We start from the raw sequence: 17,278 nt of genomic DNA, 5'->3' as shown, positions 1-17,278 counted from the left end.
AACTGAATGGTGACCAGACATTTCAGGCTCCAAAAATCACATAAAGGAAACATACAAGTAATCCATATGACGCTAGTGGTTAAATCCATGTCTTCAGATTATAGCTGAGGGTCAAGTCAAGTCATTTTTATTTGTATAGCGCTTTTCACAACACACATAATTTCAAAGCAGCTTTACAAAATGATGCTTCAACAGAAAAACCTGTACTATAGGTTGGGTGAGAAACAGATGTCCTTTTTTACTATAAATTTCAACTTTCACTTTATTTCACATTTTGAAATTGAATGTGCCGATTTATTGGAAAAAATAATATAAATATTGATGTTTATCTTACCCACACCAATCATATTGCTTCTGAATGATATGGATTTAACCAATAGAGATGGAGTATGGATTATTGTTATGTGGCCTTTATGTAATATTTGGTGCATCATAGGTCTGGTCACTATTCACTTGCATTGTATGGACCCACTGAGCTGAAATATTCCATTAAAAACCTTTGTTTGTGTTCAGCAGAAGAAAGAAAGTCAAACACATCCGGGATGGCATGAATGTAAAAGTAAAAGATGAGAGAATTAAAATTTTGGGGTGAACTATCTCTTTAAAGTGGTTAAAAAAGATTACAAATAAAATCATCCCTTTTGATTAATAATAAAGCTTAATTCATTTGCCACTAATCTGTCACTAACAAACAGACACATCCACATTTTTTTTTTACTTTCATTTGTTTTTTTCACTTGAGGAGCTACTTTGGTCTATATCTACCATTAGTCTACTTGTACTTGGTTTCATAGTGGATACTGAAAGCTTCTGTCCTTTGCTTTAAACTGCCAAAAGCCTTCTTCCATATTTAAAAACATCTCATGTCTTGCTGTCATGAAAGGTATGACAGATGCTAATAATCATCCAAATCCATCAGTTTTTCTTTTGCAATCACTCTCATTATGCCATGCTCTGAGGCCTAGCCTTGCCTGGTGCTCATATCTGGGTGATGTGGTGCTTTTACAGTTGATGCTCATGCAATAAGGCGGAGGGGGCTCCGCTTGCAGACGTCTGCGGGCTGGATGTGGCTGAAAAGCTGACCAGAGGAATGACCTTGATGGGATCCTCTTTCTTGCAGTGTCTGTCAAGTGTGTTGTAGAATTGGGGCCGGTTGCTCCCTTTGTCCAGATCATCTTTGGGCACTAACCTGCCAAGGGTGTGACGCCCATCAGGTTTGGTCCCCCGCACCCAGCTTTGTTGAAAACCAAAGGATGGCAGAGTGGTGGCACCGGACGTCTGGAACTGGGTCAGCGCTTGCGGCATCCAGCAGCTGTCAGAATGACCCAGGATCAGACATTCCTGGGTACAGGTCTCAGAGGCTTCGGCGAGCGCCTTCTGCAGGTTAACTTCAATAGCTGTGGATGATGAAATGACAAATACAGAGGCTCAGTCAACAGCTTGATAAAAAAAATCACACAAAAAAACCAACTAAATCCTGCACTTAGAATGAAAGGTACATAGAGTAAAGTTGCAGTTATATAAAAGTGACCTGTAAGTATCAGCTTTTTAGAAAAATGAAAGGCGGTGATAAATGTTTAATTCATCTCATAATAAAAAAAATCACACCAGTCCTTTTAATTTAAATTTAATATAAAATGTATTCCCACGGCCCTTAGTGTTTACCTACAATATGCAGTGAATTCCCTGTAGCTTAATTAAATCTCAAAAAAAGCCTCTGCTGTTTGTGTCTAAGATTGGCTTTTTACATATTAAGAATTAATGAACAGCTCAAAAAACCTTTGTTTATTTTAATCACTGTCATTGTGACACACCTTTCTTCTACGGATGTCTCCCACATAAATCTAGTCATTTAAGATTAATCAAACAGAAACACAGATATCCATTTATTTGTCTACTTGTTAGCATATTTGATGCATATTAGGCATAACGAACATAGCTGTGAGCAACAGAATGTGATTCCCAAGAAGGAAAGAAAACAGTAAACTACAGTTTTCAAAGTTTCTTATCTCATTAAACTTACTCTGACATCACATGTGAGATGTGCCAAGGAAATGGCCTCACCATTGAGCCACGGCCATAAAACCTGTCAACTCCAATAATTAGAATGTATGGCCTGCAGTGTTATATGTATATCTAAGAAAAGGAAAGCCATGCCTGAACATCACTTTAGTCCTCCCCACTCCAAGCTGTCATGTAGAAATAATTTAGCATATTTGCATAACTAAATATGTTAGCAATAATTGAAAGGGACAAGGTCGGAGTTTTCTGCACTACATGTTTGGCATGATTGAGTTATTTTTATTCTTATAACCGTGAGCCAGTAGATTAATTATTTTTGTGTTATGCTGAAGGAAGTACAGTACATTGAATATCAGAAATACAGAATAAGCATAGTGAGCATCTCAATGTTACTGACCAAAAAGAATCATGGATTTCTTTGAAGTACCTTGATGTAACATACAAATACCCTGGTACAGTATAAGAATATCATTATTTAAATATAATATATGAGTATTTGGAATATACTGTATTGTGGACACTTGACAATGCTTCATCTACAACTATTTGAAACAGCACTCACAGATAACTATTTTAGAATTATTATGTACAGTATACAGCATTTATGACCTCATATCAATTGAGAGATTAAATTGAATATTTGTACTTAAAAGATAAGTTCACACAAAAACAAAAATTCAGTAATTGTTTACTCACAGCTTTGTTGTTATAACCCATATGACTTTCTTTCTTTTTCTGAACACAAAAGGGATAAATTGTGAAGAGATGTTATGCTCAGTGATGTCATACAATGTCAGTTTATTGTGACCACCTCTAATTCAGAAGTCTAATAAATGATTCCATGAGACTCATGATTATTATGAAAGCATATGCCAAGGTTTGGAGAGAAACAAAGCATAATTTAATGTATTATTTTGTGAAAATGTCCACTGATCGTTGATCTCCTGTGCGCTCCTGTATGCTGCCGCTCACAAGGTAGGGCATTCAAGCGAAAACTCGTTTTGTTTTGCTTCTACAAGACCACCAGCAATTAACAACAGAAAGCACAACATAGCTGCACACAAACCAGAGGACAGGACTTACTAAACATGTCTGAAGTGTTTGTAGTCAAAGAATAGATGTATTTCTATGCCCAGCCTTAGAATCAATCAAACAGTGAGATTTAGAGAGTAGGCGGGAATGTCTGTCAACTATTCTCCATTCTGAACCGGCAAATTTGATACAGACCTGAAGAGAGTGAGACCTCTGCAAAAAACATTCGGTATAGGTGTAACATTCTCGTCCAAAATCAAGTAGTTTAAAAGCTTGAGTTGTTTAAACAACTTTAATATTGGACTGGTGCCAGTTCACCATGGACAGAGTTACCCACGCAATGCTGAGAAGAAAAAAAAGCAATCAATAGAATGTTTCTTCATTTGCTGGTTAGGACAAAAACTCTGATTAACATAGAAACGATACCTTTTAACGCATGTTGTTTGCCATCAGGTTAGGACATGGTGTGACTGTGGCTGACTGTAGCCTCCTCTATGATTCTGTTTGATTTTCCAAACACTAAATGCATAAATTCTTCAAGGCATGTTCAGTAAGTTCTGATCTTTTGTGTGCAGCTGTGTTGTGTTCTGTTGTCGCTATTGCTGTGGAGGACCTGTTTTTAGATGAACAAACAAGTTTTCACTTGAACGTCCCAATGAGGGGGCTATTTAAACAGTTGCTCTCTTGCCCTACCATGAACACGCACAGGAGATCAAAAGTCAGTGAACATTTTCAATAAATAATACATTCGATTTCAGTTTGTTTCTCACCAAAACTTATCCGTATGCCTTCATAACAACCATGACTCTCATTTATTAGACTTCTGAATTATACTTTTGCGATGCATGAAATGGTGGTCATCATAAACTGCCATTGTTTGACATCACTGAACACAAAATTATTTCACAATTTCTTTCTTTATGTTGAGCAAAAAAAAAAAAAAATGTCATTTAGGGTTATAACAACACAGGGCTGAGTAAAAAATTACTGAATTTTCATTTTTGGATGAACTATCCCATTAACTGAAGATTCAAAATACTCTGAAGGACCATTTAAAATGATCTAGTGAAGGCAAAGGGCAATTAAAAGTGGTGAAAAACTTCCCATATACATTCAAATACATAACATAACGTAACACAACATAACATTATCTGATATCTTCAATGTCACACTACATTTTTGGTATGGAATGCTTTGAATTTTGTGTGTCAGTTGGTTTTAATATCAAAGGACTTTTCAGAGTTACAAATATAGAAACTTAGAGACAGACAGCGAGAAAAAGAAAAAGAGAATGAGGGAGAGAGAGAGAAATAAAGAAAGAGATGTGGCCATATCCTTCTGGTCATACTCTGCTACAGTGTGCCTCAGAGCATCAGTGCATAAATCAGTGAAGTGGTAAACGTGTCACCTTTCAGAGGGTCACTAACTTCATTAAGGAAAAATGATGCTGCTCACTCACTCTCTGAGCAAGCAGAATGAGCATTGGCCAGGATGTTCTCCAAGCTGGCTGTAAATCACCCCGGAGCTGCTTTGGAAATTGGAGGTGTCTTTCCAAACCATTGTTCTTTTGAGGACCAAGCGCATCACGCCACAGTGGATAGATTCATGCACGGAGGCAAACACATGTAGCAGTCCTGGCTAACACATTCGCTCAGGACCATGTAGATACCTCTAGTGCATTTGCACAGCAGGAGTGTGTGTGTGTGTGTGTGTGTGTGTGTGTGTGGTGGGTAATCAGCACAAACAGTGGAGAGTATGTGTGTAATTACGTTATGTGTGAAAGGTGTTTTGGAGCCGCACTGCTTTCCAGTGTGCAGTCACAGCACGAGCTGTCAGCGGCGCTATGTCAACAGCCAGGAGAGCTACTATTTTTTGCATGCAATATTTCATATTAAACAGCTACAAAGCTGAAGTCCATATCAGTTTCTTCTCCACAGGGACTAGTATTGCTTGACTGATGTGGGTGACAGCACTGAATGCTTTCGTCAGCCGATGGCAGTGACTCACTCTGATGCTGTTTAAGTGCTTTTTTATTCAGGGGGAATTGCTAGTCTCCCGCCGAGCTTTTAAAAAAGACTCAGACCCCATATGCTACAGTCCCCATATCCATAAATGTGTGTTGGAAAACCTAGCATTTGGGGGTGTAATATTTTGTATTTCAATACAAAGGCCTCCTGCAGATGGCTTTATAAAACTGAATGTTGTGTGGGGTAAATTATATTTACATGATCACAATTTACTCTTAAAATGTCAAACCTATCTACTCTGAGAGTAATGGGGGTTTTAGTAATAGATCGCATTTAAAGCAAATTGTCTTTAGATTGAAACATTTCGCAAAATGGCCAGTGATTATTGATTGAGGATCGGCTGATTCAGACTCGTAATTACAGCAAAACGAATGCTTGAAGATATTTGCCATCTTCCCCTGCAAACATTGTTCAACATTGTCATCAGAAATTGGCCCAAAAGCTGGCAATCTTATGTCCCATATGACACACGGCAAAGGTCTTTTGTTCACAGATCCCAATTCAATTTTAAACTAAACTAAAAGAAAAGAGTGCCAATCTTTTTCAACCCATTAAGATAACACAAAAGAGAGTAAGAATTGAAAGCTGCATTGTGGAGTTTGTTAAGTGTGACATCTCACAGTATACAAAGAGATACTAGATTGTGTGAGAATGAATACTGTATGGGAACAAAAAACAACATCAAAACTCTAAGAGTTCAGGAAAACATACAATTAACACAAACAATAAAGACCAGCTTAAGATGTAGATTGAATATAGTGGCATTTGTGTAAAAGGAACTGAAAATGAGGTTTTTGGCCATATGGCCCAGGATACTTTTGGCCAGGAATTTAAAATGAAACAGTGCTTGCAATGCAAGGACAGGCTGAAGTCAGACAATAAACACAAATGACAGTTTGTGATGGGGCTGTTAAGCAAAGCAGCACGACCTGAATATATCTTGATGAGATTTACATCAAGGATGGCAGAGAGATGATAACTCAAGTCATTATGTTAGCATGTGCAAACCCATTACTACCAATTAGAGGGCTAATTGCATAAATATAGAACATCATTTCTCTCGCTCGCTCGCTCTCCTGTCTAAACATTAGCCAGTTGACTGTAAAGCTTAAAAAATCAGGGTCTGTACCACCTACAGCACGTTTCTGCATGAAGCATCAAGCTTTATGTCACAAGAGGGAATTATGTCTTGAATTTTAATGAACAATATGTAGTGTTGTTTCCAAGTATATTAAAAGTTTTGATGCAGCTTATTGCATTTGGTGCAGAAAAAGAAGTGTCTCTGTGTTTTGTTGAAGAGCACAAATGAAAGTTTCACATGAATTCATGGCATTGGTTTAAGGGTTGTGCTTTTCCAAATGCAAATGATCAAGTAATGAGTCTTCATAAAGTTCATTGAGCCAAAACATAGCCACGGAAGGGGTACATTGTGGCATAATTGATCAAAGTTTAGAATCGTTTCAACCATGTATGAAAATTTTACACGTATTTAATTGGTACTCTTGATGTCAGTACAGCTGGAACCCTTGGGGATGGGAAAATAACAAAACAAAAGAGAAGAGATTATTACAGTTTTATCATTTGACAACTTCAAGCAGTACTGTACTTTCTTGCTCCACAAAAAATGTGTTCTGATATACATGACTTTTGAGTCATGGAAGGTAAAATTGAAAGGAGGGTAAATTAGGGTACTTTGAGACATTATGTAATTTGTAACACCTAAACTCTAATGTGTACATTTCTTGCTACCTCATAGCCAAGCCTATGCTAATATTACCATATCCTAGCTGGGTTATGATCATGTCTCATTTGTTGGTATAGGGGGTTGAGTTGAGTCAAAGTGCAAAACTTTCTCAGAATACCATAGTAATAATAAAAAAAAAGAATCCATGTAAAACAAAGGGCATGTGCACAAAACCAATCCGATTATGTCAAATTAAATGAAAATTGAAAGATAATAATTGAGTTTGTAATTACACAGACTTTATCATTTCATCACACACCTACTCCGACTTTACATAGATTGGCAAATGGATGGTCATTAATAATAATGGAGCTATTTAACCCCATGGGTGTTTTACAAGGGGAAAAATGCCATTTTTCACTGAAGGGTTGGACACAACCATCAGGCGAAATAAGAACCCACTTTTCATTCTCATGAATCAGGGAAAGGCCACTTACTGCAGGCTAGATGCATTTCATCACCAGCTCCACTCCAGCACCACTCTCATTTTTCATTGCTGCTTATGAGTGATTTACACTTTTACTTTTGCAGAGGAGATCCGTATGATTTCATGCTGCTCTTTCGCTATTATATATTCATGAAGTCCCAAATGTACAAATGTACAGTGGGATGTAAACTGTGACATGCATTGCAAAAATAAATTACAACTGGAGGCCAGGGGCATGCAACACTCCAGCAACTGCAATATGTTAAAGAAATCCCTGGACCCATGCAGCCATACAACACATTTTATGCACTTATGGGAGAGTTGCAGCGTCTTTTGTAGCTCTTAGTGCTACTTTGTGCATTTGAGCAAATAAAGATTTCATGTGCTAAAGTTTGCTGTATGATAACTTGGTAACATCTGATAACATTTCAGTCAAATATTAAAATATTGTGACTCAATGTTTGGCACTTCTAATTATTTGAATGTAACTTAACTAAAATTTGTTAATATATTATTTTTATTGCATTATATTACTACTGAATATAAGCAGGGCTGTGATTTAGCTAGAAGGACAGGGCTGCATGTAATCACAGCAAAACTGCGAGTGTAATATTGTTTTTTATGACAAGATGTAATCATGTCTTAAGATGTTAATAATGAGTAACAATGATGTAAACCATAGATTTTTTTTTTTGTACTAACATAAGTGTAGTTATAAAACAACAATTAGTTAACATGAACTAACAATAAACAATACTTTTCCAGCATTTATTAATCTTAGTTAATGCTAATTCCATCATACACTAATACATTTTTTAAATCAAATATTGTATATGTTAACAGCACTATGAACTAACAATTAACTGCATTTTTTATTGTATTTTGATTAACTAACATTAACAAAGAAAAATAAATGTTGTAAAACATATGTGAATTATCATTATCATGATATCGCATGCATTATCTAATGTTAAAGAATGGAACGTTGTAGTAAAGTGTACCAAACTATCCAATGCTGTTATACGAAATATCAGCACTCTGCAAATTAGTGAATGGGAACTAACTGTTTTAGTAGTAATGTTTGTTAATGACTTATTAATAAATGTTGCTGCATAGCTTTAATTTAATTTAATTTAATTTGACCAATTGTCACACATTATACATACATTTCTGCATATACATGGTGAAATTATTTATTTTTCACATATCCCAGCTAAGCTGGGGTCAGAGTGCAGGGTCAGCCATGATACGGCGCCCCTGGAGCAGATAGGTTCAAGGGCCTTGCTCAAGGGCCCAACAGTGGTGTCTTGGTGGTGTTGGGGCTTGAACCCACGACCTTCTGATCAGTAACCCAGAGCCTTAACCGCTGAGCCACCACTGCCCCTTTACTAATAACATTGATTACTTGAAAATGTATTAACTTGTCAATCAGCATAATTAGTCGATTGAAGCTTAAAAAATAGAGAGCTGTGGAATTCTATATACAGTACATAATGATATATTCCCTTGTTTACTAGATTACTGTAAATAACCGATTGACGAACTGCATGACAAATTTAGAAGGAAGTTGTAATTCACTATTACACAGCTGATTTGCTCTGGTGTCCAGCAGAAGACAGTATATATTTTTTGAATAATGGCCCCCTAAATGCCTAAAGTACACATCCCACCATCTGTTACTCGGCAGTAAAAAAACTTCAGGGCAACACATGTGCAGTTCTTGTATTTGAATGAAAATCTGGCACAAAAGATGGATTTTGTCCTCATGAAAAAAGGGGAGTTACAAATGGAAGCATCAGCTTTATGCCTGACATTTATTCAGACTTGTATCTTCCCAATTCCCTACTTGTTTATCATCTTTCACACCTGTGCAACAGACGTAGTTTACAACACAAGCATATTCGCAGTACTGTATCCACGCCTACACAAGAGTACAGTGCTCACACTGTCTAAGAATGTTGTCATACTTTTAGATATATTCATCAAAACAACAGTGACTTGTCTTTGTTCCTGAGGATACATTTTGTATTTTATTTTAATTGTTCAATTATAATGTTTGTTATATATTTATTCAGGGATACCTAAAATGAAAATTCTCTCATCATTTACTCACCCTCATGCCATCCCAGATGTGTATGACTTTCTTCCTTCTGCAGAACACAATGATTTTTAGAAAAATATAACAGCTCTGTGGGTCCATACAATGCAAGTGAATGGTTGCTAGAACTTTGAAGTTCCAAAAAGCAAATAAAATGAATCCAAATGACTCCAGTGGTTCAATCCATGTCTTCTGAAGCGATATGATAGGTGAGAAACAGATACATATTTACATACTTTTTTACTATAAATTATCCTACACAAAGAATACGAATTGCCAAAAACAAAAGAACATGAAAATGAAAGTGGAGAGTGGAGTAAAAAAGGACTTAAATATCTGTTTCTCACCCACATCTATCATTGTATGGATTCATTTTATGGTGCATTTATACAGTCTGCTTTTTTGAGCTTCAAAGTTCTGGCCACCATTCACTTACACTGAATGGACCTACAGAGCTCAAATATACTTCTATAGCGCTTTTCTGACACTACACTCAAAGTGCTTTACACAGTGAACAGGGGACTCTACTCAACCACCACCAGTGTGCAGCATCCACCTGGATGATGGTACGGCAGCCATAGTTAGCTCACCACACACCAAATATTGGTGGAGAGGAGAGAGTAGAGTGATACAGCCAATTAATGGATGGGGATTATTATGAAGCCATGATTGATAAGGGCCAATGGGGGAATTTGGCCAGGACACCAGGGTTACACCCTTACTCATTTCAAGAAGATTTTTAATGGGATTTTTAATGACCACAGAGAGTCAGGACCTTGGTTTAACGTCTCATCCGAAGAACGGTGTCTTTTTACAGTATAGTGTCCCCATCATTATACTGGGGCATTAGGACCTACACAGTCCACAGGGAGGGCACCACCTGCTGGACTCTCTAATACCTCTTCCAGCAACAACTTAAGTTTTCCCAGGAGGTCTCCCATCTAGGTACTGACCCTGCTTAGTTTCAGTAGGCAACCAGTTTTGAACTACAGGGTGATATGGCTGCTGGATAATGTGTGAGAAGGCACGAAGTGAGGAAATGATGAGAGACTTTTCATTTTTGGGTGAACTAACACTTTAAGACTTCTAAATCAATGACAAATACTGTGAAATAATTTACAGTTATTGACTTAAACCAATTTTTTCCAGCTTTTTCAAACCAAATGTAACTGACTTAATCCTTGTGAAAAAAAAATAAAATTAAAATAAAAATCCACTGTGGCAGTATGAGGTTGTTAGATATTTAATTAGCTGGCTAGAATGAAATATGCCTGCTCTCAATAGGGTGGACTCTGCTGATAGTACTTTAACATATTTTATATTGCAACAATGAAAAAGATATTTCTTCATTTATAGCAGTCACAATAGAGAGTTTGCATATTTACACTTTACGTATGTATCAATCTGAGTTCTTAACCGTACCCACATACAGTTGGGTCCAAAAGTCTAAGACCACAACTGATTTTATTTTGCAATCTTTTCTAATCATAAAACAAACTTTTTCATCACAAATTATTATTAATTCTATTATTAACAAAATGTTGAGTGAACTGCTTTCAAAAAATAAAAATAAAATAAATAAACAGACATGAATTTAGGAATTTGGTTGGTGCCCCTTTTGATTTAATGACAGGATACAATTCACAAGTTTGCGATAAACTTTATGAGCCATGTTTTCCTACTACAATCTGCGAATGTTCCAAACATTCTTGTGTGCTTAAATTTAAGCAAATAATCTGAAAACCAATGGAAGCAATCCACTGTAAAAGGTGGTTACATGCAATTGTTTCTGTACCTTAAAGCGATAGTTCACCCAGCAATGAAAATTCCCTCATCATTTGCTCACCATCACACCATCTTAGATGTGTATGACTTTCTGTTTTCTGCTGAACACAAAGGAAGAATATCTCTACTCTGTTGGTCCGTTCAATGCAAGTGAATGGTGGCCAGAACTCTGATGGTCCAAAAAGCATATAAAGGCATCATAAAAGTAATCCATACAACTTCATTGGTTAAATCCATATCTTCAGTAGTGATATTATATGTGGATGTGAAACAGATCAATATTTAAGACCTTTGACCAGCCCCAATCAGTAGGTGGTGATATGCACAAAAAATGTGAATCGCAAATAAACAAAAGAAGAAACAAAAGTGGAAGTGAAAGCGAAAGTAGACATTTATAGTCAGACTTAAATATTTATTGTTTTTTACCCATACCTATCATATTGCTTCTGAAGATGTGGGTTTAACTAATGTCTTATGGGTTACTTGTATGCTGCCTTGAAGGCTTATTTGGGACCTTCAGAGATCTGGCCACCATTCACTTGCATTGTATGGACCTATGAAGCTGAGATATTCTTCTAAAAATCTGTGTGTTCTGCAAGTGAAAGAAAGTCATACACTTTCTTAATGTGTGATGGCATGAGGGTGAGTAAATGATGAGAACATTTTCAGTTTTGGGTGAACTATTCCTTTAAAGATCTTTCTTTTGATTTCTGACTTAAAAATAGATAATATATCTTCTTCATTTTACTTCATAATTTATCTCTGTTTTAAAATATTCAAAATCCTAAAACTTGAATTTGAAAGACATCCCAGATCTTCAATGTAGCAAGAGAACAAGACTCACACTTTTCAGCACCCCTCAAAGCACACTCTTTTCACTATCCATGTTGTGTTTGACCCAACGCAATGGAAAGTAATTGCAGGCAGAAAACAACATTTAATGATTACTTTATCCCGAGTCCGGAGGAGAGGGAAGTCACAGGGAGGTAATTTCAACAAAAGAGGGAGACCTTTTTTTCTGACACCATTTTCAGACAACAAAGAATATTATTGACTTGGCTGAGATTAAAACAGCAAAACAAAATCAAGGACAAAGTGACCACAGAAAGAGGTTGTCCCCAGAACACAGTAGGTCAAACTCTCTCCACTGTCTTTTCTTTTGTTAGCGTTGATTAAAAACAAGCAACAGATAAAAGATTACATTTGGTGTCACACAAAGTGTTTAAGGTGGGAATGAGAGGTAAAGGAAATTGAAAGATTTATTTTTTTATTTATTTTCTGTATGGGAGAAAAGATTGGCCATAATGTACTTCTAGCTACTTGACTTTTTCTCTTTTTTTTTCTCTCTTCTGTGGACTGATGGTCTTGATTGTCTGGTGTTCATTATGGCCCTGCCTCTCATCTCCTCTCCTGTGTTCAATCCTACCCTCCATTAGAAAGACAAGAGGAGGGGGGTGTTAGCATCAACACAATCAGCACTGCCCAAATACACAGCATGGGCTGAATAGAGGAGAGGTGCAAACACCATAACAATCAGCAATCAGCACTGATCATGATAATAACATAGATCCATGCTGCATTCGCCAGGCCTGCCAAGATGACTTACTGTGCACATGGATCGGCATGTGATGAAAACCGATTCATCATCAATTTATCCACAATATGAAATGTGCAAAACACACAAGCAAAAATAAATAAACATAATAAATGGTAAAACTTTCTTTTAAGCCTGAATGATTTTTTCTTAATGCATTATAATGCTGTATAATATGAATTATAATCAGTTGTAAGTTACTCGTAAATGAGTAGCTTTATTCATCAACATCAAGATTTTAGGATCAGACTGTATGAAAGTATATGTAATGAATTATTAAGGGAAATATCACATTGTTGGTTCCATTTTTAATCACCTTTTAGCCATCTTTATATCTAATTGATTTTAAATGGCCCTGCAGTGATATAAATTAAATTTACATGTAGTGTCTCAATTATTTATTTAGTTTATGAAAATGCATGCATAGGCCTACTAATTACAAAAAAATATCAAAAAGCTAAACATTTTTAGATGGAGTATATAGCACATCACACCACAGAATATGTCAAACTTTCTAAATGTAAAATACCCACATAATTGTGACTAGAGTTATAATACATTATAATATATATTCCTGGTAACAAATTACATAATGCATTACAATACATGATCAACACCAAATTTCATATTATATCATGTGTAATCATGTGCATTATACTATTTGAAGATATAAACAAGAAGGTGTAAGTATTATTGTATACTGTATTACAATATAACCATGGTTACAATTATTTATAAAAATAATATAATTTGAAATTATAAGGTATTCATTTTTCTTGCATTAAAAAAAATAAATTAAAATATATATATATATATATATATATATATATATATATATATATATATATATATATATATATATATATATACATACATATATATACTGTATATATATATATATATATATATATATATATATATATATATATAATTTTTTTGTATATATATATATATATATATATATATATATTTTTTTTGTATATATATATATATATATATATATATATATATATATATATATATATATATATATATATATATATATATACAGTCTTTGTATGAAAAAATACATAGTTTTTACTTCCAACCATCACACAAGCAAAGTTAATGGCAGAATTTACATATGCAGAGAAATTGGGCAGTAAAGTGAAATGTTCAATGGATAATGCTTTTTGAAATGTGAAAGGAAGGAAACAATTTCTTTGAGGTAAAATATCCACCTTGTATACTGAGACTGTGCTCTTATGAAAAGATAACAAAGATGGATGAAGCAATATGTGTGAGAGATTACGCAAAACTTTGGAGGTAAGGGCATAGACAGAGCCATGCACTACCTCCTCGAAAACGTACTCGCCATTCATATTAGTTTGTAAAGCTGGAATGTTCTTCATGGTGACTGATTTGAACTCAGTTACCACTTGTAACCCTCGAAAATATGTTTCCAGACTTGGCTAGAACATCTGCAGATAGGCTTTAAGGTATTGAATAGGCTTTAGGGTGTTTTGTAACAGGTTTACCACAATACACAGGTTCTTTGGGGAAATAAGACATAAAAAATTAAGAAAATAACATAAAAGTTCTAAACCCTGTTTAGATGTCAAATTCTTGCGTATTGGTTTGGTGTGATGTGCAGATGCACAGCTTTAAAAGGTTTTCATACTGCAGACATAGTAGACTCACATACAGACACACCAAAGTGGGCCTTTGACTCATAGAATAGTCTATATCTTCAATGAATTCCTTTGGGGTGGTAGGAAATAAACTATGCCTCCGGATCTGCAATATATCTGTTAGTCACTTGTGATTTGTTCTTTTTCCCTGAGCAATATATTATGGTAACTGCCTCTATGGTCAGGCAGATAGTGAGTACATGGCATCAAAGGTGGGCCATCTTTCAAGCCTTTACTGGCAGGACAGAAAGCCAGTTACCACACTCACTCCATTGTCTTGTAAAATAAATGAACCTCCAAATGTTGGAATCTTTAACAATGGAAATGCCTGAGAAGTTGGGGTGGATAATTAGCTTTTAGAAATATTTAATAAACAACCTTCAGGCTCATTGTGTCCATGATATATGTCTTGCAGTGATGTGCTTTCTATTCGATACTGAAGGTTCAGATTCAATTCTTTGAAAGAGAAGCTAAGAATAACTTTAGTGCTGTGGGGGGCATCTGTTCAAGAAGCTTCTTACATTTTCCAACATAACATGGATGTTTTTTCTACTGTATGTTATCAGACATATTAGAGGGAATTCACTAAGACTGCATTGTTAATTTGCGTGTGATGTATTTACATTGTTTATTTGCATACTTTTAGCACTTAATTCACCAAAGAAATAAGGCAAATATTCAAACGGTGCAAATACGCAAAAATAAAACTGTTCTGAACCTAATTTGATCAGTCTCATTCCTGAGTGTTATGCTGTTGATTGAACCTACTTTTCTGGGGACTGTACGATATTGCTCCACAATTGAAATTCAGGGACATGAACTGGCTCTTTAAAATAATTGGCTCTAGGGATGCTCCGATCTGTCGGCCACCAATTGTATCAGCTGATATTCATGTCCTGTGACTCGATTGGTGATCGGTAATTTGAATTTGAAAGGTTTGTGTACTGTACTGTTAATGTGGCATTTCACATGCGACAAGGCAAAGGGTTATCAGTTTGTCTTCAGTTTGACAATAAGCTTAATAAGGAGTGTATAGTAATGAATTACAAATACTCATGTTATTGTAATTAACTACTTCTTCCCAAGAATTGTACTTTTTTAAGTAGTTTAAAAAAAAATATTTAAAAAAAGTAATTTTCTTTACTTGAGAACATTTTAAGTGCTGTAACTGTACTTTTCCCACCATCTATGTTTGCTACTTCCCTGTCCTGATTTTATTTGTATCTATCAACATGATTGGCTAGGGACTCCCTTCAAATCAAATCATAGATAAAAGATTTTTACGGCAGCTGCAGATCTGGCGCCAACTGTGGAGAATGCCTCAAGCACAGTTTATAGCTGAACATAACCACCTGCACCTGGAAGGGCTTTTCGCATTGAAAAAGTCAAATTACTTGATCGTGTCATGCGAGTTTAACTTGCTCAAGCCATATATCAGCATTAATCCTGCCTCTAATTTGAAGAAACATATTGATGTAAATTTCATATTTCTGCTTACTAGATTCTGTGTCTATAATTTAGTCTGTAATCTATCACTGAGATTATTGCGCTGCTGTGAGACATTATTGCAATGTTATCAATAGCGCTGGGCAATAAAATTATCTAGATGTTTATCGGAAAAAAGAGTGAACTCGAACAAACTTTTGAGTAGTTTTCTATATATTTAGCCTATGGTCTATAGCTAGAACAGGAGTGTTCATTACATCAATCGCGATGGCAAGAGTTGATCTAGATGAAATTGAAAAGATTTACTTTATTTCCTTACGTCTGTAGCTGCGTGCTGTTTGTTTGACAGGCAGATAATGTTTGAGTGCTAATACGGGTTCACACCTAAATGATCAAATACACTTTATAATTCCGCCATTGCCCATCTTGATGAGGATTTAATGTAAACACAGTTGTTTATGTCTTAAGTGAATTAAAACAGTGGGACAAAAAAACGTATTTAAATCAAAATGTCGGACTTGAAGTGTACATGTATCCGAATTGAGCACTGTCTAGTAGGCTATGTCATGTAAAGGCTATTAATCAAACTACATGTAAATGATGAAAACCACTCACTACTTTTGGTGTAATAACTTGAGTAGCTTTAAAAGTATTAATGTAATGCAATAAAACAGTGACATTTTTAATAATAATATTTTTTTTGTAAATGAATAGAGTGTGTTAATTGGTATAATAAATTACCAGGAAAGTAGAGATGATAAAATTATTTATAATTATGCTTAGCTTTTATAAAGATAGAAAAGTATCAACATTTACAGAACAACACTTCAGCAGAATATTCCACTAGTGACAAACTTCAGAAAATTGTGCATTGTGCATTAGAATGAGAACACAACTATTTATTGTCTTAACAGATACAAGAACTACATTAATGTGGAATATTGTATCTCAAAAGGAGGACAATTTGGCCCCCAATGTACTACTTAAAGAAATAATTCACACAAAAATGAAAATTCTCTTATCATTTACTCACACTCATGACATCTGCCTATGACTTTCTTTCTTCAGAACACAAATTAACATTTTTAGAAGAATATTTTAGCTCTGTAGGTCTATTCAATTCAAGATAATACATACAACTCCAGTGTTTAATCCATGACTTCACAATTGATATGACAGGTGTGGGTGAGAAACAGATCAAAATGTAAGTACATTTTTGCTAGAAATTATTCTCTCTGCCCAGTAGATGGCGATATACATGAAGATTGTGAATCACCAAAAACACAAGAAGAAAGTGAAAGTTAATGTGGAGATTGACTGAGCAGGGAGGAGAATTAATAGTAAAAAATGAATTAAATATTGATCTGTTTCTCACCACATCTATCATATCACTTCTGAAGACATGGATTAAACCACTGGAGTCACATGGATTA

The 17,278-nt window shown here is 35.3% G+C and overlaps 1 protein-coding gene across 1 annotated transcript in view; it reads right to left on the bottom strand.

Moving 5' to 3' along the window:
- Window positions 1-1,002: 1,002 nt before the first annotated feature.
- The window catches only part of LOC127659674 (protocadherin-11 X-linked-like), a 233,583-nt gene continuing 217,307 nt past the window's right edge, over window positions 1,003-17,278 (bottom strand). The window contains exon 6 of the mRNA XM_052149596.1: window positions 1,003-1,397. Within this exon, the coding sequence (XP_052005556.1) occupies window positions 1,003-1,397 (395 nt within the window). The remainder of the gene's footprint in view (window positions 1,398-17,278) is intronic.

Source organism: Xyrauchen texanus, chromosome 19 (genome assembly GCF_025860055.1).
Source record: "Xyrauchen texanus isolate HMW12.3.18 chromosome 19, RBS_HiC_50CHRs, whole genome shotgun sequence".
Classification (NCBI taxonomy): domain Eukaryota; kingdom Metazoa; phylum Chordata; class Actinopteri; order Cypriniformes; family Catostomidae; genus Xyrauchen; species Xyrauchen texanus.
This window is presented reverse-complemented; position numbering and strand designations above follow the sequence as displayed.